We start from the raw sequence: 25,215 nt of genomic DNA, 5'->3' as shown, positions 1-25,215 counted from the left end.
AGGGGTGCAGTCTTGAGTAGGCCTGGGAGGGCATAGGCCACCCATTTGGGAGCCAAGCCCACCCACTAGGGAGCAGGCCCAACCAATCAGAATTTGTTTTTCCCACAAAAGGGCTTTATTACAGACAGAAATACTCCTTAGTTTCATCAGCTGTCCGGGTGGCTGGTCTAAGATGAACGTGCAGGTGAAGAAGCCGGAGTGGAGGTCCTGGGCTGGCGTGGTTACACAAGGTCTGCGATTGTGAGACATATTTGACATACTGCCAAATTCTCTAAAACAATGTTGGAGGTGGCTTATGGTAGAGAAATTAACATTAAATTATCTGGCAAAAGCTCTGGAGGACATTCCTGCAGTCAGCATGCCAATTGCACGCTCCCTCAAAACTTAAGACATCTGTGTCATTGTGTTGTGATAAAACTGCACATTACATTTTTTGTCCCAAGCACAAGGTGCACCTGTATAATGTTTAAGCTTCTTGATAAGCCACACCTGTCAGGTAAAGGAGAAACGCTCACTAACAGGGATGTAAACAAATTTGTACAAAAAGCATATTTCTCTCAAAATTTGTGCACAAATTTTGAGAGAAATATGCTTTTTGTACAAATTTAAAATGTCTTGTATCTTTAATTTCAGCTCATCAAACATGGGACCAACTCTTTACATGTTGTGTTCATAATTTTGTTCAGTATACAATAATGTAACAACAAACTAAATTCTTGCACTCACTCATGGCTGTCTCTTTTCAGGCAATCTGTTCTTGGACCTCTAGTTAGTCTACAACAACATATACATTGTCAGATTTTATTTAATAAAACACCCATTGAAAACAACGCATCTTAGCATTATAATGTTGTCATACAAACAGACATTCACATTTTGCACAGATATCACATACGTGTCACTATATTTAGTAGACTAATACTTCTACTTAAAACAACACACCTAATCAGTTTATATTAGAGGACATAATATTGGCAGCCAAACACCATGGCAATGTTTGAACAACATTGTCCAGATTGCCTGAACTGTGTAGGCTAGTGTGTGTATTTGACAATAGTTCATTAGATAGCAGCCTGGTTGGACGGTACAACATCAGTTTTACTAGTCTTGTCATTCTAGAAACATAATTAGTGTACCATTTTAACGGATCTGAAAAGGACGTAGTGGTGAAATTCTACCTGGATTCTCAATACTGTATGGTTTTATGGCTATGTGTTAAAGCTAGAATTTAGCTAGGACTGTCTGGGAGTGGTCTAAGTAGAGGGCCTAATTGGACGAGCCTAATGGGTGGGATATGTAACCTGAAGACTAGCTGTTATTGGCAGAGAGGTTTGAAACGCTCTTTGTTATTGGTCTATTAACTTCTACTGCCTGGTGTTGTCACCAGGCAGGCCAAAACTCCATCCCACTAAAACAGGCTGACATTTCAGACAGCTCTTACACTAAAACCGGCTGACATTTCAGACAGCTCTTACACTAAAACCGGCTGACATTTCAGACAGCTCATACACTAAAACAGCATTATCATAATTTCCACAATATTATTCCAATCCCATAGTGTTGAAATATATATATATATATATTGACCGCCCTGGGAATTTAAGGCAGGTACAGATTGACCATGATATTGACCATGTGTTAAGGCAGGTACAGATTGACCATGATATTGACCATGTGTTAAGGCAGGTACAGATTGACCATGATATTGACTATGTGTTAAGGCAGGTACAGATTGACCATGATATTGACTATGTGTTAAGGCAGGTACAGATTGACCATGATATTGACTATGTGTTAAGGCAGGTACAGATTGACCATGATATTGACTATGTGTTAAGGCAGGTACAGATTGACCATGATATTGACTATGTGTTAAGGCAGGTACAGATTGACCATGATATTGACCATGTGTTAAGGCAGGTACAGATTGACCATGATATTGACTATGTGTTAAGGCAGGTACAGATTGACCATGATATTGACTATGTGTTAAGGCAGGTACAGATTGACCATGATATTGACTATGTGTATGTTCATGCTAATTAAAACAAACAGTAAATAATAGCCTGGTTCAGGAAACGTAATCCAAAGAAAAGCACAAAAACTAAATTAGCAAGACAAGGCTGGGACATACAAAGAGACATTCAATCTTTCTAAACTTAAAATTGCTTATCAATTAATATTGCTCATAGTAGAGACATTTATGCAACCATTCTCAACGTTAATTTATCTAATTGTAGAACCAGGTTAAGGCCCATTCCAACACTGATATATTAACAGACATTGCTTGTTTGTATGATCACTGGGTTTTCAGGAAGGCATGTCAAGCTCTTGTACCAAACTAAAACTAGAAAACTACACCACGACTCATAGCTGTCAGTCAACTGTATTCCAAAATGCCAGCATTATTTCAAAATGAACTGCTTTTGGTTGAGGTTTGACATAGTCCGTGTGTCAGTCTTTGTGTCAGTCCATCAGTCCATGTGTCTCAGTCTATCAGTCCGTGTGTCAGTCTTTGTGTCAGTCCATCAGTCCATGTGTCTCAGTCTATCAGTCCGTGTGCCAGTCTGTGTCAGTATACCATTTATATTATCTGAGAGTAACACAATCTACCCTAGGTCCTAAACCACAACCTAATACCACTATTAAGTGTGTTACTTTTGACATACATAGTGCATTACATTTGACCAGAGCCCTGGTCAAAAGAAGTGCACTAAATAAGGAATAGGGTGCTATTTGGGACTGAAGCCCATGTGTCTCAGTTGGCCAATAGAAAATTGCTGTTGTTGCTGCTGCCTTTTCTGATCTCAGCAATTAAGTTATGGAGCTTCTCAGACACGGCCACCTGGTGGAGAAAACATGGAAGAACAGCATTAGATTATGATGGTACCTGTGTGTATACGTGCATAGTAGGGATGGGCATTTGGAATAATGTCTGTGCTCCGAGTACTCGCATGTAAGTGTGAAACGGGGCTGAAGGCAAACAAATTTGCGGTATGCTCTCTTTTGTCCCAATTACTGGTTGTTCTGACACAATTAAAAACCTAGCAACATATTTTCAGGGACTTGACATAGTGTCAGTGCTTATAAATTCAACCTACTAAATAGTTGCATTTGTACATTTTGAATATTTGATTTGATAATTAGTAAATGAATACAAACCTTGAAATCGAGTACTCCACCCATCCCTAGTGCCTTATAGTATATAAGTGTGTGTGTAAAGGTGAGTACATTTACATTGGAGAAATGCAGGATGACTATGACGGCACGTCAGATGCCTTTCTATCCAATACCCAAGACAATCTAGTCCCTGACATTGTTCCATGTCTCCACAAAGTAAATGAACCTTAAAACTCACTTTGTAAGAATCTGGCTCCTGCAGTCTCTTGTGTCGGGGGTGCAGGGTCTGGATGGAGCTCTGAACCTTCTCCCTGGTCTCAGCTGTGCTGCACAGTGGCTGTGTGATCTTCAATAGAGGGAGATACCAATCAACGAATCACATTTATTTTATAAAGCCCTTTGTACATTAGCATTTGTCACAAAGTGCTTCACAATTACCCAGTCTAGAACCAAAAGAGAAAGCAAAAAAAGCTAGGAAGAACTTAGGAAGAAACCTAGAGAGGAAGCCGGCTCAGTGGGGTGGCCAGTCATCTTCTGGCTGAGACGTGTGTGTGTGTGTTGGACAGGGTCCAGCAGGCTCACCTGTCCTTTAGTGAAGACCTCCAGGCGTAGACAGCTGACCTGAGAAGGTGTGATTGACTGACAGGTCTTGTTACCAACCACAGGATGACACCTCACTGCCACACATGCGTTAGGTGCAGGCTCCTCACACAAACACAACAGATCCAAGAATGGGTGGCCTGGAGAGAGAGAGCGAGAGCAAGAGAGAGAGAGAGGAGAGAGAGAAAAAGAGAATAAGGAGAGAATGAGTGAGTGAGTGAGTGAGTGAGTGAGTGAGTGAGTGAGTGTGTGAGTGAGTGAGTGAAAAAGTGTCATGAAAACAGAGATTGAGATGTAGCTAGTTGAGTGTTGAAATAGTAAGTGGAGGGCACAGAGATCCTATAATTCAGGGATTCTATATGTTATTCTATGGTAGAGGGTGACTCCTCACCCTCTGTGTCCAGCATCCTATAGACAGCCTTCCTCCCAGGAACAGTACTCTTCTCTGGGTCCTCACTGAACTTCATCCTGGGGCTGCCCCGAACCTCCACCAACTGATGGAGAGAGAGATGGAGAGGGTTGAAAATGACAGAGAGAAAGGGTAGAAGACGGTGGATACATAAAAAAGGGAAAGTGAGGAGAGGGTGTCTGTGTGTGTGTGCCCTTTTTACCTTGTACACACACCCGAGTGAAGGCTGTCTCGTGCAGGTGACCAGATGTGTTCCAACACCAACCACATCAATCTCATTCTCCTGAGACGTGGATAGACAGATCAGAGAGGAAGGAGAGAGGGATAGACAGATCCGATGGAGAGAGGAGGGAGAGGAAAGGAGGAGGGAGGAGGTAGAGGAATAGACAGATCAGATGGAGAGAGGAGGTAGAGAGGAATATACAGATCAGATGGAGAGAGGAGAGGAGGGAGGAGGTAGAGAGGAATAAACAGATCAGATGGAGAGAGGAGGTAGAGAGGAATAGACAGATCAGATGGAGAGAGGAGGTAGAGAGGAATAGACAGATCAGATGGAGAGAGGAGAGGAGGGAGGAGGTAGAGAGGGATAGACAGATCCGATGGAGAGAGGAGGGAGAGGAAAGGAGGAGGGAGGAGGTAGAGGAATAGACAGATCAGATGGAGAGAGGAGGTAGAGAGGAATAGACAGATCAGACGGAGAGAGGAGAGGTGGGAGGGAGGAGGTAGAGAGGAATAGACAGCTCAGATGGAGAGAGGAGAGGAGAGAGGAGGTAGAGAGGAATAGACAGATCAGATGGAGAGAGGAGAAGAGGGAGGAGGCAGAGAGGAATAGACAGATCAGATGGAGAGAGGCTTGATGACAGGAGGTAGAACTAAATAAGGTACTCATTCTTCTGCTCCCACTGGCTTCTGTAATGTCTGTCTGGTTCCTCACCTTCTTGTTGAGTTCGGCCATGCTGTACTCTGAGATGTTATTTGTGCCTACTATGAGAAGGGACTGGAAGGCAAGGATGGAGAATCTAGAGAGATAAAATGTGAGATATTTCAAATATGCTTTACTCAAAACCTCTATACTAAGATTAAAGTCCCCAGAGGGTACTAATCTAAGGCTTCACCCCAAATGGCACCCTGTTCCATTTTTAGTGCACTACCTTTTCCCTGGTCTAAATAGAGAATAGGGTGCCATTTGGGACGCAAGCTTCAGGACACACACAGGACCTTACTGTTCACTGCAGAGTCTGAAGACATGGCGTACTTCTACTGACTGCCTGCAGAGGTCTCCACTGTCTAGACGCACGCCCAGTGGACTGTAGTCCAGCTCAAACAGAGACAGGGCCACGGCACAGAAGTTGAGCAGGCCACTACTGTAGGGACACAACAGAGAAGTTTACCAGCCTACTACTGTAGGGACACAACAGAGAAGTTTACCAGCCTACTGCTGTAGGGACACAACAGAGAAGTTTACCAGCCTACTGCTGTAGGGACACAACAGAGAAGTTTACCAGCCTACAACTGTAGGGACACTACAGAAACACAACAGAGATGGCATTAATGCTGCAGCAGGCTACAGGTGAAAGGAAATGTAGTAGCCTGGCCTAAAGCAATGCTAGTAACAAAAACTTCAACACTGGGATATAGGCTCTCTCTAGTCAGAAGCTGTCCTTCGAGGAAAGAACGTCCCCATTCACAGAGAAGAGGCGAGACAAGTTTGAGACGAGAAGAGTAGCAAAGGGGGAAATGTTACCAGGTGACACTGTAGCTGTCGATGACTGGCAGGAAGTTGTGTGGGTATGCGATGGCATAGGACAAGAAGGCTGCCAGCTCACCCTCGTGGATCTTCCCAGATTCCGCCCCCAGCAGCTCACACACACGCCCCAGCCAACCCTTGGTCAGCGAGATCAGATCGATGTTGTCATGATCCCCGTTTGCTGCCACTAGCGTCTAGTTCGACAGGAGAGACGGGAAGTTCAACCAATCAATCAATATGAGATAGAAATCAATATCCTTATTATCTCAATTGGGAAATCTGTAGTACAGTCAGGATAAGAAACAACATTAAAACATTAACAACCACACAACATACTGTATATACACATCAGTGACGTTTATGATGAGGGAAGACTTTTTTCATGAACATGGACTTATTTCTATTACAGCATGTTGGATGAGTGTCATTCATATTCCATTCACCCAGCTCAGTATAACATTGATAGGTTTAGGCTATACTCTAATTTTCCCTATACCCATCATGAGGTTGATACAACCTAGCCTATTAATGCAGGTCGAGATAATTTTTTTTGATGACGGACAGTGACACATTCAATACCGCCTTGCACACTCTTGCCTGCATCTAGCTTATCTAGGATGCAAACATTAGTCAAACAGTTGCAAACAAGAGTTTCTATTGGACAAATTCTGTTGTTTTTATCCCCGTTTTGTTTCCTTCCGTTTAAGAAACATTTTTCAACAGAATCGGAGGAATGAATACACCCCTGATCATGCATAAACACAGTTCACTTTCATAGCAGCCACGTTGTATTCCTTCTCGCCTCCATGCACTTTCCTCCTCTCACCTTTTCCCTTCGTTTGTGGACTTCAATGACCAACACATCAGCTGTATGTGACCAGGCGAAAAAACCTCTCCAAGCCAAACCATGTCACAACCGCTACACACAGCCTACATCGTTGTCCCCATATTAGCTAAAGTAACGTCATAGTTAGCTAATGGAACTAATGCATTAGTAAACCCGCAATAATCATGCAGTAACGTTACAGTGTATAGTCAGTAAGCAGTTACTTGAAAGAGTTCCAATGTTGTGTTGGATAGTAATAGCCAGCTAGCTAACATAGCATTCCTCTGTTTGAGCTAGGTGTTTGAGTAACTAAACTAGCCATTTGCTAGCTAATGCAGCTTCTCCTTCATTTTTTAAGAAATTAATTTGTAGAAAACTGTCCATAAATTGTCTTTCTCTCTCTTTAAGTCAACTAATCATCACATTTTATGTACTGCAGTGCTAGCTAGCTGTAGCTTATGCTTTCAGTACTAGATTAATTATCTGATCCTTTGATTGGGTGGACATGTCAGTTCATGCTGCAAGAGCTCTGATAGGTTGGAAGACTTCCGCCGTAAGTTGTCATAATTACTGTGTCCATGGTCTATGGAAGGGGGTGAGAACCAAGAGCCTCCTAGGTTTTGTATTGAAGTCAATGTACACAGGAGGACAGAAGCTAGCTGTGGTGCTACCCTACAGGTGCTACCCTACACCATGGTGCTACCCTACAGAGTTCTGTTGAGGCTACTGTAGACCTTCATTGCAAAACAGTGTGTTTTAATCAATTATTTACAGACGTGAATATATTTAGCATAGTTTTTTCTAAAAAGGATAACTTTTTACAATGTTTTACCAGTTTTATTTTAATGAAATTCACTGAGGAGGATGGTCCTCCACTTCCTCCTCTGAGGAGCCTCCATTGATACACATAAGATAAATAGCACACTGATGGGTTATCAACATTGTGGTTATTAACATGTTATTAAAAGGTTAGGAAATCTTTTTATTCAAAGAAAATGAATAGTGCTAGTTCAGTACAGTGACCCATAAAAGTGTGTACATATGGAAAGCATGTCTATGTCTCAAATGGCACCCTATTCTCTAAGGGACCTGGTCAAACGTAGTGCACTAACTATGTAGGCAATCTGGTGCCAGTTGGCTCACAGCCATGGTTAAAATACTGAGAAATTGATGTTATGAGACACTTGACAGATGTATTTATTTTCTGAGGTTGTGTATTGTGGAAGCAAAGGGTCAATACAAAGACTGTGTCTCAAATGGCACCCTATTCCCTTTTAAGTGCACAACTTTTGACCAGGGCCCATAAGATGGCATTTAGGACACACAGGGGCAGAGAGACTCACCTGAGGCCACACCTCCTCCAGGGAGGAAAAGGAAGTGACATAAGAGTGTGCCATGGTTCCCGCCACGGGGATTCCAAACAGGAAGCCAGCCTGGACGTTACTGGTCATATCAAACCCTGACAGACAGAAAGACACTGTGTATATATATACTGTATATATGTGTGTGTCCTTACATGTATGTGTGTCTCTCTCCTCACCTCCGACGTATGTGTATCTTGAGGCTGTGAGGCCCCCGTCAGGCCCCTGTGCTCTCCTCAGGCCCATCTCTAACAGCTTCCTCCTGGAACCAGCAGCCAGACGGAACCGGGCCGCGTTACTGCATACCAGACTGGAGAGAGAAGAGAGATACAGAGAATTACCATAATGCACTATTAGAGTATACAGTATTCCTACCTGTTGACAAGGTGTGTGTGTGTGAGTGAGTTCCAAATTGAATGTCACGTGCAGTGAAATTACATCCTTGTAGTACTCAATATCAATGTAGCACTAAAAATATCCTAAAGTAGAACAAACACACACAAGAAAATACAAATAAGAAGAACACGAGAAACCAAAATAATGTGGACACCTGCTCGTCGAACATTTCATTCCAAAATCATGGGCATTAATATGGAGTTGGTCCCCCTTTGCTGCTATAACAGCTTCCACTCTTCTGTGTAGGCTTCCCACTAGATGTTGGAACATTACTGCAGGGACTTGCTTCCATTCAGCCACAACAGCATTAGTGAAGTCAGGCACTGATGTTGGGCGATTATGCCTGGCTCGCAGTCGGTGTTCCAATTCATCCCAAAGGTGTTTGATGTGGTTGAGGTCAGGGCTCTGGCAGACGAGTCAAGTTCTTCCACAATGATCTCAACAAACCATTTCTGTATGGACCTCACTTTGTGCATGGGGCATTGTCATGCTAAACAAGAAAGAGCCTTTCTTAAACTGTTGCCGCAAAGTTGGAAGCACAGAATCGTATAGAATGTCATTGTATTATGTAGCATTAAGATTTCCCTTCACTGGAACTAAGGGGCCTAGCCAGAACCAAGAAAAACATCCCAAGACCATTAGTCCTCCTCCACCAAACTTTACAGTTGGCACTATGCATTTAGGCAGGTAGCGTTCTCCTGGCATCCAAACCCAGATTCATCCGTCGGACTGCCAGATGGTGAAGTGTGATTCATCACTCCAGAGAACGCGTTTCCACTGCTACCGAGTCCAATGGCGGCGAGCTTTACGCACTCCAGCCAACTCTTGGCATTGCTCATAGTGATCTTAGGCTTGTGTGTGGCTGCTCGGCCATGGAAACCCATTTCATGAAGCTCTCGACGAACAGTTATTGTGCTGACATTGCTTCTAGAGGCAGTTTGGAACTTGGTAGTGAGTGTTGAAACCGAGGAGATACAATTTTTTACGTGAGACTCGCTTCAGCACTCAACGGTCCTGTTCTGTGAGCTTGTGTGGCCTAACACTTCATGGTTGAGCCGTTGTTGCTCCTAGACGTTTGCAATAATACTACTTACAGTTGACCGGGGCAGGTTTAGCAGGGCAGAAATTTGCTAAACTGACTTGTTAGAAATGTAACATCCTATGACAGTGCCATGTTGAAAATCACTGAGCTCTTCAGTCAGTGGTGTAAAGTACTTAAGTAAAAATACTTTAAAGTACTACTTAAATAGATTTTTGGGGTATCTGTACTTTACTATTTATATTTGACAACTTTTACTCCACTACATTCCTAAAGAAAATAATGTCCTTTTTACTCCATACATTTCCCCTGACATTACATTTCGAATGCTTAGCAGGACAGGAATCCCTGGTCATCCCTACTGCCTCTTATCTGGCAGACTCACTAAACACAGGCTTCATTTGTAAATTATGTCTGAGTGTTGGAGTGTCCCCCTAGCTATCCATACAAAAAAAAAATGAAAAAATGAAAATAGTGCCGTCTGGTTTGCTTAATATAAGGAATGTGAAATGATTCATACTTTTACTTTTGATATTGATGTAATTTTAGCAATTACATTTACTAAACGAGACTTAAAGTATAATTAAAACCAAATACTTGTAGACTTACTCAAGTAGTATTTGACTGGGTGACTTTCACTTGAGTCATTTTCTATTTAGGTATCTTTACTTTTACTCAAGTATGACAATTGGGTACTTTTCAACCACTGTTCTTCTGCCAATGTCAATCTATGGCGATTGCATGGCTGTGCGCTCGATTGTATACACCTGCCAGCAACGGGTACGGCTGAAATAGACAAATCCACTAATTTGAAGGGGTGTCCACATACTTTTGTATATTCAGTGTATGTATAGGGAGGGCAAGGTGACTTGGCATAAGTATTATAATAAACAGAGTAGCATCAACATAAATGCTGATTGTATGCGATTGTGTGTGTAGAGTCAATATAAATGTATGTGTATGTTGTGTGGTTGGGAGAGTGTATGTGCATGAGTGTGTAGAGTCCTGTGAGTGTGCATAGAGACTGAGCAAAAATCAAATACAAGGGTCAACTCAGATAGTCCGTGTAGCCATTCTGTTAGCTATTTATCAGTCTTACGGCTTGGGGATAGAAACTGTTCAGGAACCTGTTGGTATCAGATTTGATGCACCGGTACCTCTTGCCATGCGGCAGCAGAGAGAACAGTCTATGGCTTGGGGATTGAATCAAATCAAATCAAATTTTATTTGTCACATACACATGGTTAGCAGATGTTAATGCGAGTGTAGCGAAATGCTTGTGCTTCTAGTTCCGACAATGCAGTAATAACCAACAAGTAATCTAGCTAACAATTCCAAAACTACTACCTTATAGACACAAGTGTAAGGGGATAAAGAATATGTACATAAAGATATATGAATGAGTGATGGTACAGAGCGGCATAGGCAAGATACAGTAGATGGTATTGAGTGCAGTATATACATATGAGATGAGTATGTAAACAAAGTGGCATAGTTAAAGTGGCTAGTGATACATGTATTACATAAAGATGCAGTAGATGATATAGAGTACAGTATATACATATACATATGAGATGAATAATGTAGGGTATGTAACATTATATTAGGTAGCATTGTTTAAAGTGGCTAGTGATATATTTTACATCATTTCCCATCAATTCCCATTATTAAAGTGGCTGGAGTTGAGTCAGTGTGTTGGCAGCAGCCACTCAATGTTAGTGGTGGCTGTTTAACAGTCTGATGGCCTTGAGATAGAAGCTGTTTTTCAGTCTCTCGGTCCCAGCTTTGATGCACCTGTACTGAACTCGCCTTCTGGATGATAGCGGGGTGAACAGGCAGTGGCTCGGGTGGTTGATGTCCTTGATGATCTTTATGGCCTTCCTGTGACATCGGGTGGTGTAGGTGTCCTGGAGGGCAGGTAGTTTGCCCCCGGTGATGCGTTGTGCAGACCTCACTACCCTCTGGAGAGCCTTACGGTTGTGGGCGGAGCAGTTGCCGTACCAGGCGGTGATACAGCCCGACAGGATGCTCTCGATTGTGCATCTGTAGAAGTTTGTGAGTGCTTTAGGTGACAAGCCAAATTTCTTCAGCCTCCTGAGGTTGAAGAGGCGCTGCTGCGCCTTCTTCACGATGCTGTCTGTGTGGGTGGACCAATTCAGTTTGTCTGTGATGTGTACGCCGAGGAACTTAAAACTTACTACCCTCTCCACTACTGTTCCATCGATGTGGATAGGGGGGTGTTCCCTCTGCTGTTTCCTGAAGTCCACAATCATCTCCTTAGTTTTGTTGACGTTGAGTGTGAGGTTATTTTCCTGACACCACACTCCGAGGGCCCTCACCTCCTCCCTGTAGGCCGTCTCGTCGTTGTTGGTAATCAAGCCTACCACTGTTGTGTCGTCCGCAAACTTGATGATTGAGTTGGAGGCGTGCGTGGCCACGCAGTTGTGGGTGAACAGGGAGTACAGGAGAGGGCTCAGAACGCACCCTTGTGGGGCCCCAGTGTTGAGGATCAGCGGGGTGGAAATGTTGTTGCCTACCCTCACCACCTAGTGCCTACCCTCACAAGCTGTTCAGGAACCTGTTGGTATCAGACTTGATGCACCGGTACCTCTTGCCATGCGGCAGCAGAGAGAACAGTCTATGGCTTGGGTGGATGGAGTTAACGATTTTCCGTACCTTTCTGTCACACCGCCTGATATAGAGGTCCTGGATGGCAGGGAGCTTGGCCCCAGTGATGTCCGCACCACACTCTGTAGAGCCATGCGATCGAGGGCAGTCCTATTGCCATACCAAGCATTGATACAGCCAGTCAATATGCTCTCAATGGTGCAGCTATAGAACTTTGAGGATTTGAGTGCCCATGCCAAACCTTTTCAAGTTTGCTGAAGGAGAAGTGTGTCCCTACCTGGCGTAGTTGACCAGACACAACAGGCTGGTCTCCAGTAGTTGAACCACAGCCAGAGGACCAGACACCTCCATCAGAGGCACCTTCAAACAGAGGGGCAGCACAATCAATGAATCAATCAACTCAGCCATCAACCCTGACCATTGTGGGTGAGTCCCTGAGTCTAACTCCTGACCTCTGGCCCTTGGGGCTGAACCGTCCCTGAGTGTAACCATAGAAATAGAATGACTAGATTATATTTCTATGAATGTAACCCTTGCGGGCATGGTTCGAGTTACAGGGGGGCTGGTCCGATCAGGCACCCGCAAGAGATTAGACACCCCAAGAGACATTGGGCACCCCAAGAGAATATATAATTCCAACCCTGCCTGGGGATGACCCTGAGTATAACCCTTGACCCCTGACGTTGTCTCACCCTGGCAAAGACCACCGTTCCCTCGGGGACAGAGTGGAGTGAGACACCGGAACAGTCCAGTTCCCGTAGAAACAGGAAGAAGGCGGGGTCAGTGGCTGGGGGCAGCACGGAACGCAGGTACTCCACATCTATAACACAGTTATACTTTGTTACACATAATCAATAACATAATCGTAAAGACCCTCTTATCTGGAGCAACTTCTAATCAGTACAGTAATATCACACATCTACACAACAAAACACTACTCATGACATATGAAATAAACTAAATATTTTTTTGTACATGTCAACACACCACTTTTCTAACATACTGGCATGTGTGGAATACTATTAGACCTACTATAGGTTTTCCAAGAAAAGTCATCGGTCTACCGATCTCAATGACAACTGTTATTACGACATCTACAAACACCGTGTTTTGGCCCAGGGAACGTGAAACATGCTTACAGTTTAGTGTCTAAACAACAAGGTAGTCATTGGAGTGTGCCCCTAGTTATCCGTAAATTTTAAAAACAAGAAAATTGTGCACTCTGGTTTGCTTAACATAAGGAATTTGAAATTATTTCAACTTTCACTTTTGATACTTAAGTATATTATAGTAATTACATTTACTTTTGATACTTGAGAATATTTAAAACCAAATACTTTTACACAAGTAGGATTTTACTGGGTGACTTTCACTTTTACTTGAGTCATTTTCTTTAAAAGGTATCTTTACTTTTATTCAAGTATGACATTTGGGTACTTTCTCCACCACTGCTAATAAAGCTAATCTCATAAGAACACATGAGAGAGGGAGAAGAATGTGAGGGTGCAAGAGGGAGAGGGGGAGAGGGATAATCGTGGATTCATTTAAAAAGAGAATCTTACAATTAATTCTAAAACTCACAGGCAGCCAGTGCAGAGACTTTTAAACCAGTGTAATGTGTGCTCTCTGTCTGTTCTTGGTCAGTACCCGTGCTGCAGCATTCTGTATGTTTTGCAGTTGACCAATGGCTGTCACGTTCTGACCATAGTTCTTTTGTGTTTTCTTTGTTTTAGTGTTGGTCAGGACGTGAGCTGAGTGGACATTCTGTTGTGTGTCTAGTTTTCCCGTTTCTATGTTTGGCCTGATATGGTTCTCAATCAGAGGCAGATGTTAGTCATTGTCTCTGATTGGGAACCATATTTAGGTAGCCTGTGTTGGGTTTTGTGGGTGGTTGTCTTCTGTCTTCGTGTGTCTACACCAGACAGAACTGTTTCGTTTTTTTCTCACATTTGTTGTTTTGTATTTTGGAGTGTTCACGTTTATCGTCGTTATTAAACATGATGAACACTAACCACGCTGCGCTTTGGTCCTCTCCTTCGTCCACAGAAGAAAGCCGTTACAATGGCTTTCTTGGGTAGACCAAACAGGACAGCACTACAATAGTCAAGCCTGCTTGAAAAAAAGCTAGTTTGTAGCAATTCTACACATTTTTGCCATGGGGTGGAGAAAAGATTTAGCCATTTTATTATCCAATTTCATGCATATTTTTAAGTTCTAGAGTTAATTTCGTGAAATTCTACTCATTTTGCCATGGGGCAGAGAGAAAATGTGCTGTTTACAGCCAATTTCCTGCAATTCTACACATTTTGCCATGGGGCAGAGAGAAAATGTGCAGTTTACAGCCAATTTCCTGCAATTCTACACATTTTGCCATGGGGCAGAGAGAAAATGTGCTGCCAATTTCCTGCAATTCTACACATTTTGCCATGGGGCAGAGAGAAAATGTGCAGTTTACAGCCAATTTCCTGCAATTCTACACATTTTGCCCAAGGCTGGAGAGAAATGTTTGCAGTTTTTAATACAGTATGATACTGTATCTGCGTGAGACTGACTAGCAAACACAGACTATGGGGCCCCCGGGCTCTAATTCAACCTTGATTACTACAAGTTTAGATAGCTGGCCGCTATAATTTACCAATCTAAAAACATATAGTTGACATGGGCTAACTGAGTGACTATCAATGACTGGCATAACAAGACAAAAACTGTTGATTCACAACCAAATTTTGAAATTGCACCTTGTGTATTCTACCTTTCAACAGTAAATTGAGAACCCCGACTGAGTCCCCCCCGTTACCCTACCCTGCTCTAGACTTTGTGTTGTTGTTATAGGCTCACTGGGCTAGGTCTAATCACAAGCCTGCCTTGCTAGTATATGTTTTTCCCATACCCTTGATATTAGTTATTACCAGTGGTGATTTTAGCATGAATATCTTGGTGGGGCAAACTCAACAACAACAAAAATTGTGATGCATGCCAGCAAAGCCACAACACAACACTAAACAATACATTAAATTGCACTATAACAGAGAAAAACAGTGCCCATAAACTGTTAGGGCCTACATAAAGCTGTCCCAACAGCAGAGCTTTCTTTTCGGCACCATGGAGTGAATCCTTACCACCGCTACACCTGGATATCAGCAGAGCCTTGTCTGGCAGCGAAACAGTTCATTCAGCCTCATTTACTGTCTTTTAAAAAAACAAAGCTGATATGGCTGACTAGCTTAAACAAATGTGGTTTCTACTGACAATTGAGATGTACATAAAACAACCAAAATGTAATTTTACAGTGGTCTGATCCAACAGGATAGAAAATAATTGGGACAAATTTCAGATGAAACACAGCGCCACAAGCCAATCGGATATCTCTCACCACCACCCCACATACACACAAAGCATAGTCCACTACCCAGCCAATATTTCACCCACATCACTCTGCTCAACAAAATCCCAAAATGGTCTCCAAACCTTTTCAAAAGTGTCTTGTTTCCCTTAACCGTGTATGTTATCTTTTCAATTGTTAGGCAAGACAACGTTTCCCTAAGCCATTGGGCAATACAAGGCCTTGTCACACTTTTCCAGGCAAGAGCTATCAAGCGTTTTGCTTGCAACAAGCACATATGTATAAGTGTTTTTACTTGGTTCTTTAGATGAGGATTGATTGTGTACAACCCCAGGATAAACACTTTGGGATGGAGAGGCAATTTTACTGATACTATTTGGGATATCATATGTGATACCTCGTTGAATGAAACAGAGCCCCTTCAGAGTGATTGCACTTGTAGCATATATCTGGAACTATACTATTAAACGTATTTAACTTAGCAGGGGTTACATATGCTCACATCAACCACTTGTATTGCAATAGTTTAAGCCGAGTATTCACAGTCTGTGTCTGAGCATTAGTACATATACTACTCCATTTGTCCAAGACTATGTCCACCCAAATATCTTCCTTCCAAGAGTTCAGTTTGTGCGCAGAGGATGCAGTTGAGCCAGACTCTAGCATATTGTGTAGATCTGAAATTCTACCCTTACGATTACAATGGGTTGAGATCGTATTTTCTAAAGTGGACAGAAGAGGTTCTGTTAGGTTTTGGGCAACCGTGAGGAAGCTCCTTAGCTGTAAATCTTTATTTTTAAATGTTGTTTTCTAGGAATGTCAAATTTTGCTATGAGTTCTTCAAATGACATAAAAATACCTTCTTTATACAGGTCTTGAATTTTCCTTAAACCCTTGCTGGCCCATAGTTGGAAACCCAGATCAGCTCTCCCAGGAGTGAAACTGTGGTTTCCCCAGATAGGACTAAAACATGACAAAGAATGCGTTTCACCAAGAAACTTCCGCACCTCATACCAAACATCGATCGTATTAAAAAATAAGGGATTATTATTTTTTATTTTTTTGTGTCTTGATATCAGCTGAGTAAATGTAAAGGTTAAGGATTAAATTGGGTACAACTGAAGACATTTCAATCTCCATCCACGAAGGGAGAGACTGAGGTAAAATAGTACATAGCAGTGCGAAGCTGAGCTGCCCAGTAGTACTATTGGATATTAGGCAAATGGAGCCCCCCTCTGTCATACGGTAGGTACAATAAGGACAATCGAACTCTGTGAACTCTGTCTGTTATTCCAGATAAATATAGTGAACATCTTTTAAAGCCTTGTAAAGAGGGATGGTGGCGGAGGCGGCAAGGGAATGTTTTGAAATAGTTTTGGGAGAACAGTCATTTTCAGAATGTTAATCCGGCCAATTAAAAATATAGGTAAAGATGACGATCTATCTATCGATTGAGTTATTGAATCTACGACAGGGTCATAGTTAGTTGGGACTATGTGGTCAATCTCTGGCACAATACAAATGCAGGGATATGTAAAGCATTCCGTTGCATAGAAAATAGTAGTCAAAGGTGTAGGTCTACATCTTTCCTCCTCCTTTAGCATCATAATTGAGGATTTTGCAAACCCCAAACTCTTTGATTAGGTCCAGAAGTGCGGGTATGGAATTGCACAAGTCTGAAAGAAACAAAATTACATAATCTGCATAAAGGGCAATTTGAAGTTCAATCCGATCTATTCTGATACCTGAAATATTGGGCTGGGACCTAACAGCTATGCCTAGAGGCTCAATGGCTAAGATAAACAGGAGAGGAAAAAGAGTGCAGCCCTGCCTAGAACCCCTGCAGATGTCAAACGATTTAGATACCGTATTAGTAGTAAGGATCTCTGCAGTGGGATTTGTATATAGCATATTTATCCATTTACAAAAGCTCTTACCACAACCAAAACGAGTTAACACTTCAAAGAGGTAGGGTCACTCAACCCTGTCGAAGGCCTTCTCTGGTCCAATGACAGGATCGTAGTGTCTGACGACCCAAATCTGGCATGTAGAACATTTAGCACTCTCCTAACATTATGAAATCCTTGACGACCTTGAATAAAGCCATTTTGGTCTCTACCCACCACATCCGGCAGAAAACCCTCCAACCTCCTCGCAAGTGCTTTACAAAGGACATTAGTGTCAGATTTCAAAAGCGGAATAGCACGATAGGAATCACATTTGGTATGCAGCTTTCTGGGTTTTAGGAGCAGAGTGATCAGAACTCCTTCTTGCCCTCTCTGCTTGCTGCTGTTTGATTTGCCAGGCCAACAGCTTCCCAGCTTTTCTCCCTGGTCATAATATGATTGGTTTAGTCTCAATAATATTGCTGCAGCGCAGAAATTATGTTATATTGAGCCCTGAGTGCACCTGTGGAATCAGTGAGGAAAATGTTTCTTTCCAGAGTTTTAATTTTGGTTTCAAGTAATTTCATTTTTTGACTAGTATTTTTTGACTTGGAGCTGGTGAAATGTATCATTTGACCCCTTATGAAAGCTTTAAAGGCTTCCCATCTATTACAAGCTGAAGTCTGTGTTGTATTAATTGAAAAGTATAGGTGAATTTGCTGTTCAATGTATTCTGTAAAACTTTATGTATCTTGCAGCCATTTAGGTTGAAAGCGCCATTTAGGTGGGTCACCTACTAAATTAGAATCGGAATATATAAGAGATGCTGGAGCATGACCAGAGATGACAATGCTATAATAAAATCAATCTTGGATTTTAGAGCGTAATGCTGCTGAGAACATAATAATAGTTGATTTGGGAATAGGTCTGGTGAGTGCTAGAGTAACATGAGTATTCCACATCATCTGGTTTCATTTCTCTACAAATCTCTATTAAGTTTAAAATCCTTCATAAAAATGTTGTATGGTATTCTTAGATTAGGTGTGGGAGTAGTTTGAACCCGAAGTGCGATCTTTAACAGGATCTAAAGTGCAATTAAAGTCTCCAGCAACACTATAATTACCTGGAAGTGTGGAAAGGTTTAAAAACAAATGGTTAAATAATTTAGAGTCATCTTCGTTGGGACCATACCCATTAACTAAATTCAACTGCTCGGACAGCAAGGTACCCTGTATAATAATATATCTTCCCGGCGGGATCACAAATTGTTTGCAATATCTGATATGGAATGGACTTATGGATAAAATAATAACTCCCCTTGCATGGTAACTAAATGAGGCTGCAATGACCTGCCCAGGCCACCTCTTGGGTATCTTAGGAATGTCGCCAGATAATAGATGTGATTCTTGCAAAAATATGATCGTCGCCTGAAGTTGTTTTAATCTACTTATTACCTGTTTTATTTTGGGGATTTTATTTTATCCCCTACAGTTCCAGGATGTAAATTTAACCTTAACACTATGAGTCATCGAATTTACCGGGACACTTGAACTAAAACATTGCCCCATAAGAGCACGTTGGATCAGCCTAATATACCAACAGTCCTCTGTTACCACCATAAACAAAAACACAAAGGACGCTTTAAAGCACGCCATTGTTAGGCATGTGTTTTCGTACAATCAACCACGAACGTGTGATTAACCCTCTTACCCCAGTCTCTAACAGACCTCGCCCTCCCCATCTCAGTGACACTCTGTATAAAGGTACTCAACAGATCCACACATACGTGAGGAGCCGCCTCTACCTCTGCGTTTTTCCCCCCTCTGTACACCTTCTACTTGTCATTACACTATATTGTGTTCCCCATTTAACAAAGAATCAAACAGAATACCAGGAGTGAGCAAGAATATAAGACCACCGTGATCTAGCCTCCTATAGGCTAAAACAAACCCCTACCAGGATGTTCCGATGCATAAAAGCAAAGTTTCATGGTACATACAATTATAATAAGGCTTACTTGTAAACTGGCCATGTTGTTATAGTTCAATAGACAGTGCTACTATAAATTATAACACGGTGAACTGGCTCAAACTTTAAATACCTGTTTAGACAAAACCGAAAGCAAAAGTTCGAAAAATGTAAAAAAAAATGTAAAAAAATGGGTCAAAGTTGAACTTTAAGTCGCTATTGCCTCTTCAGCGTTACTCCGCTTCCACACCTCTGCCTAGCTTCTCAAGAAACTGCTCCGCCTCAATTGATGTTTCAAGAATGTAGGAACGAATGCAGTGGGAGACCCTCAGGCACACTGGGAAGATGATTCCATACCAGATAGCCTTAGCCCGTAGCCGCTGCTGCTTGACACTGTCAAATCGTTTCTGCTGCTTGTGGACTTCCATGGAGAGATCTGGGAAGAACATAACTTGCCGATTCTTGTAGAGTGGCTGCATTCACCACCCGAATCTTATCTTTATAGTTTAAGAACTTCATTATCAGAGCCCTCGAGGGTGCGTTGTGGTTGGATCATGGGCCAGAAATCCAATGAGCTCTCTCAATGATCAAAGGAGAGCGGAGTGGCTCCATCTCCAGAGCCTCGGGAAGCTACCGTTCTAGGAATGAGCAAGCATCGCTCCTCTCAGCGCCTTTGGGGAGATGTACTAGTCTCAAGTTCGATCTCCTGCTGCGGCCCTCCAAATCAACTAGTTTAGAGGTAAGCGATCCAACCTTTCCCTCAAGTGCAGTGGTTGTTTCCTGCAGGGCTATAATGTTGTCTTCGGTTCCAGAGATGTATTTATTTTTATTTATTTAACCTTTATTTAACCAGGTAAGCTAGTTGAGAACAAATTCTTATTTACAACCGCGACCTGGCAAAGATAAAGCAAAGCAGTGCAACAAAAACAACAACACAGAGTTACACATGGAATAAACAAACATACAGTCAATAATACAATAGAAAAAGTATATATATAGTGTGTGAAAATGACGTAGGATAACGGAGGTAAGGCAATAGATAGGCCATAGTGGAAAAATAATTCCAATATAGCAATTAAACACTGGAGTGATAGATGTGCAGAAGATGAGTGTGCAAGTATAGATACTGGGGTGCAAAGGAGCAAAATAAATAATAGTATGGGGATGAGGTAGTTAGATGGGCTATTTACAGATGGGTTATGTACAGGTGCAGTGATCTGTGAGCTGCTCAGACAGCTGGTGCTTAAAGCTAGTGAGGGAGATATGAGTCTCCAGCTTCAGTGATCTTTGAAGTTCGTTCCAGTCATTGGCAGCAGAGAATTGGAAGGAAAGGCAGCCAAAGTAGGAATTGGCTTTAGGGGTGACCAGTGAAATATACCTGCTGGAGCACGTGCTACTGGTGGGTGCTGCTATGGTGACCAGTGAGCTGAGATAAGACGGGACTTTACCTAGCAAATACTTATAGATGACCTGGAGCCAGTGTGTTTGGCGATGAATATGAAGCGAGGGCCAGCCAACGAGAGCATACAGGTCGCCGTGGTGGGTAGTATATGGCGCTTTGTTGAGAAACCGGATGGCACTGTGATAGACTGCATCCAATTTGCTGAGTAGAGTGTTGGAGGCTATTTTGTAAATGACATCGCTGAAGTCAAGGATCGGTAGGATAGTCAGTTTTACGAGGGTGTTTGGCAGCATGAGTGAAGGATTCTTTGTTGCAAAATAGGATGCCGATTCTAGATGTAATTTTGGATTGGAGATGCTTGATGTGAGTCTGGAAGGAGAATTTACAGTCTAACCAGACACCTAGGTATTTGTAGTTGTCCACATATTCTAAGTCAGAACCGTCCAGAGTAGTGATGCTGGACGGGCGGGCAAGTGCGGGCAGCGATCGTTCGAAGAGCATGCATTTAGTTTTACTTGCATTTAAGAGCAGTTGGAGGCCACGGAAGGAGGGTTGTATAGCACTGAAGCTCATCTGGAGGTTAGTTAACACAGTGTCCAAAGAAGGGCCAGAAGTATACAGAATGGTGTCGTCTGCGTAGAGGTGGATCAAAGAATCACCAGCAGCAAGAGCGACATCATTGATGTAAAAGAGTCGGCCTGAGGATTGAACCCTGTGGCACCCCCATAAAGACTGCCAGAGGTCCGGACAACAGGCCCTCCGATTTGACACACTGAACTCTGTCTGAAAAGTAGTTGGTGAACCAGGCGAGGCAGTCATTTGAGAAACCAAGGCTGTTGAGTCTGCCGATAAGAATGTGGTGATTGACAGAGTCGAAAGCCTTGCCCAGGTCGATGAATACAGCTGCACAGTATTGTCTCTTATCGATGGCAGTTATGATATCGTTTATGACCTTGAGCGTGGCTGAGGTGCACCCATGACCAGCTCGGAAACCAGATTGCAAAGCGGAGAAGGTACGATCGGATTCAAAATGGTCGGTGATCTGTTTGTTAACTTGGCTTTCAAAGACCTTAGAAAGGCAGGGTAGGATAGATATAGCTATGTAGCAGTCTGAGTCTAGAGTGTCTCCCCCTTTGAAGAGGGGGATGACCGCAGCCGCTTTCCAATCTATGGGGATCTCAGACGATACGAAAGAGAGTTTGAACAGGCTATTAATAGGGGTTGCAACAATTTTGGCGGATAATTCTAGAAAGAAAGGGTCCAGATTGTCTAGCTCCGGCTGATTTGTAGGGGTCCAGATTTTCCAGCTCTTTCAGAACATCAGCTATCTGGATTTGGGTGAAGGAGAAATGGGGGAGGCTTGGGCAAGTTCCTGTGGGGGGTGCAGGGCTGTTGACCGGGGTAGGGGTAGCCAGGTGGAAAGCATGGCCAGCCATAGAAAAATGCTATTGAAATTCTCAATTATCGTGGACTTATCGGTGGTGACAGTGTTTCCTAGCCTCAGTGCAGAGGGCAGATAGGAGGAGGTGCTCTTATTCTCCATGGACTTTAGTGTCACATAACTTTTTGGAGTTTGTGCTACAGGATGCAAATTTCTGTTTGAAAAAGCTAGCCTTTGCTTTCCTAACTTCCCTGAGAAGTTGCATATCATGGGGGCTATTTGATGCTAATTCAGTATGCCACAGGATGTTTTTGTGCAGGTCAAGGGCAGTCATTTCTGGAGTGAACCAAGGCCTATACCTGTTCCTGGTTCCACATTTTTTTAATGGGGCATGCTTATTTAAGATGCTGAGGAATACAATTTTAAAGAATAACCAGGCATCCTCTACTGAGGGAATGAGGTCAATATCCTTCCAGGATACCCAGGCCAGGTTGATTAGAAAGGCCTGCTCGCTGAAGTGTTTTAGGGAGCGTTTGACAGTGATGAGGGGTGGTCGTTTGGCCGCAGTCCCATTACGGACGCAGGCAATGAGGCAGTGATCACTCAAATCCTGGTTGAAGACAGCAGAGGTGTATTTGGAGGGCAGGTTGGTTAGGATGATATCTATGAGGGTGCCAGTGTTTGCGGCTTTGGGGTTGTACCTGGTAGGTTCATTGATAATTTGTGTGAGATTGAGGGCATCAAACTTAGAATGCAGGATGGCCGGGGTGTTAAGCATGTCCCAGTTTAGGTCACCTAACAGCACGATCTCTGAAGATAGATGGGGGGCAATCAATTCACATATGGTGTCCAGGGCACAGCTGGGGGCAGAAGGTGGTCGATAGCAAGCGGCAACGGTGAGAGACTTGTTTCTGGAAAGGTGGATTTTTAAAAGTAGAATCTCAAATTGTTTGGCCACAGACCTGGATAGTAAGACAGAACTCTGCAGGCTATCTCTGAATCTGATTGCAACTCCGTCTCCTTTGGCAGTTCTATCTTGTCGGAAAATGTTATAGTTGGGGATGGACGTTTCAGGGTTTTTGGTGGTCTTCCTAAGCCAGATGTATACCTCAGTCAGAGATTTGCCCAGCACATTCTTTGACTTTCTTTTTAACGTTGTCCACTGCAGACAGTACATTTTCAAATTTTATAGAGAATTCTGCATTCATATCTTTGATGGCCTTGAGGATATCTTCGGAGCTAACGGCACTGCATGTGTTTATCGCCTCAGTCCTGCTTCCACCACTAGCACATGAAGGTAGCACGGCGCCTTCGTCCTCAGACTCTAAACTTTCCCTCCTTAAGTCTGGCTTTATGGTGTGACTTTTCTTTGTCGGCATTGTGGGTTCGGAAGCTAAAAAACAATTATTGCCTTTCCTGGTACATTAAGCTTAAGGGTGAACTTATTTCAGGATATATTTCAAATTTGTTGTGGAGCAAAAAAGAAGCTCTGCACCATACCGGAAGCCTCGGATGGGAACTCCTAATGTAAATCTATGGCAGCACCCAAGGGGGCTTGAACTTGATCTCTCCCTGTAGATTTTGCGGTGACGTAGTGTCCCGATGAGTGACAGAACACAGCCAATCACAGTGCAACTAGAGAAGATGATCAACTCCTACGCTGGCTATTATCCGCTGGCTGCCCCTCCACCACACAAAGCACTAAGCTAGGCTGAAACACCTGCATTTTGGAGCTGCCTTACTCAAGAAGGAAAAAGAGACCATGTTTGTATCCGGCTTTATTAACTCAATACATTTTGATTTATATTGTTTGCAAACTGATATGTGACACTTATTAATGCCATAATAATGTTCAAAACAAAAAGTTAAACAGGTGGGCTCAAAACAGGTGTGGCTCTGACCGTTTGCCACTGGCTATTACCTGGTAGTGATCTGTGGGTGTCTGTAGGTAACTTTAAACTCTGGTGGACATCTGACCTCTTAACATGGTTGGCTATGTCCTGTGACAAATGGCACCCAATTCCCCATATAGTGCACTATTTTTGACTGGTCCATGAACACTAAATAGGGTGTCAGCATTACTGACAATCTAGGAGACTCACGAGGAAAAGATCACCGGTGTCAGTTGAAGTTCAGTGGAGTGGTTACAAAGTTCACCGAGGACATACAGTGTTATCCATTTACACTCCCACAAGGGGTCCCGGTATTGGTTATATTCCTCATTGCGCAATCAAGATGACAAAAATATCGAATAAATATTATTGAAAGGAAACCATTGGCTATATAAAAATACACATATCAATTATATTGTGGCTAATTTGCTTTGCCTTAAAGTGCTATTCACTGACATTTGCTCTACATAGAATTTAACGTCATTACCTCACCTTCGTCAGTGAATCGAAAGCTCCGCAGAAACAGGAGGCAGTCGTGCATTCCGGAGAAGAGCGAGAAGCCGCCGCCGAACGGGTTGTCGCGGAAGAACAGTTCGAAAACGGCGGGCTCGTTGTGCCTGCCCGAACGCCAGTAGGCATATGCCATGGTGAACTGGTAGAGGTCCGTGAGAAGCGTCGGGACCCGCTCCCGGATTGACCGCTCCAGAGCTGTACATGACTGGCTTGACGGCGCTGCCATGTTCCCCTTGCCTAGATTCATGTTCGGTTGCCGCCGCGATCTCTGGGACATGCAGTTTTCTAACCACCCGCGGCCTCTACCTCTGTAGTATCACGGAGGTTTAATAAGAAAGGTTGGTGTGCGAGGGGAGAAGCGAACCCCGGACTAAAATAGGCTATCTCCCACATAGAATAGGGAGGGGCGTTTTACAGTTCTCTACAGTAGGCCTGCCTACTCATGATATACATAGGATTGCGTCCAAAAACGCATCCTATTACCTATAGGGCACTATTAAGGGGTATAGCCAATAGTGACATTTGGGATGTAAAACAGTGTTACAGTATTTTTGAAACATTGATCATTGGAACATAAGGTGACATGAGATGAGCACATGATGTGTCAATTGCGTTGACATCAACCTAATAACTTTGCCAACAAGCTCGCATGCAAACATTGCCGTATTGGTCACCAATTCATCCCACACATTAAGCCAACATAT

The 25,215-nt window shown here is 43.0% G+C and overlaps 1 protein-coding gene across 1 annotated transcript; it reads right to left on the bottom strand.

The window, feature by feature from the left end:
- Nucleotides 1-787: 787 nt before the first annotated feature.
- LOC139409435 (nicotinate phosphoribosyltransferase) lies at nt 788-24,855 on the bottom strand. Its single transcript, XM_071154590.1, has 13 exons — nt 24,491-24,855; nt 12,819-12,946; nt 12,404-12,486; nt 8,243-8,373; nt 8,046-8,161; nt 5,874-6,070; nt 5,353-5,493; nt 5,064-5,148; nt 4,332-4,412; nt 4,112-4,214; nt 3,703-3,860; nt 3,359-3,466; nt 788-2,845 (listed from the first exon to the last, which is right to left on the bottom strand). Exons 1-13 carry the CDS (start codon nt 24,786-24,788, stop codon nt 2,759-2,761), a joined length of 1,716 nt encoding a protein of 571 aa, XP_071010691.1. The 5' UTR covers nt 24,789-24,855; the 3' UTR covers nt 788-2,758.
- Nucleotides 24,856-25,215: the final 360 nt, after the last annotated feature.

The sequence above is a fragment of the Oncorhynchus clarkii genome, chromosome 5 (assembly GCF_045791955.1).
Source record: "Oncorhynchus clarkii lewisi isolate Uvic-CL-2024 chromosome 5, UVic_Ocla_1.0, whole genome shotgun sequence".
Lineage (NCBI taxonomy): Eukaryota > Metazoa > Chordata > Actinopteri > Salmoniformes > Salmonidae > Oncorhynchus > Oncorhynchus clarkii.
This window is presented reverse-complemented; position numbering and strand designations above follow the sequence as displayed.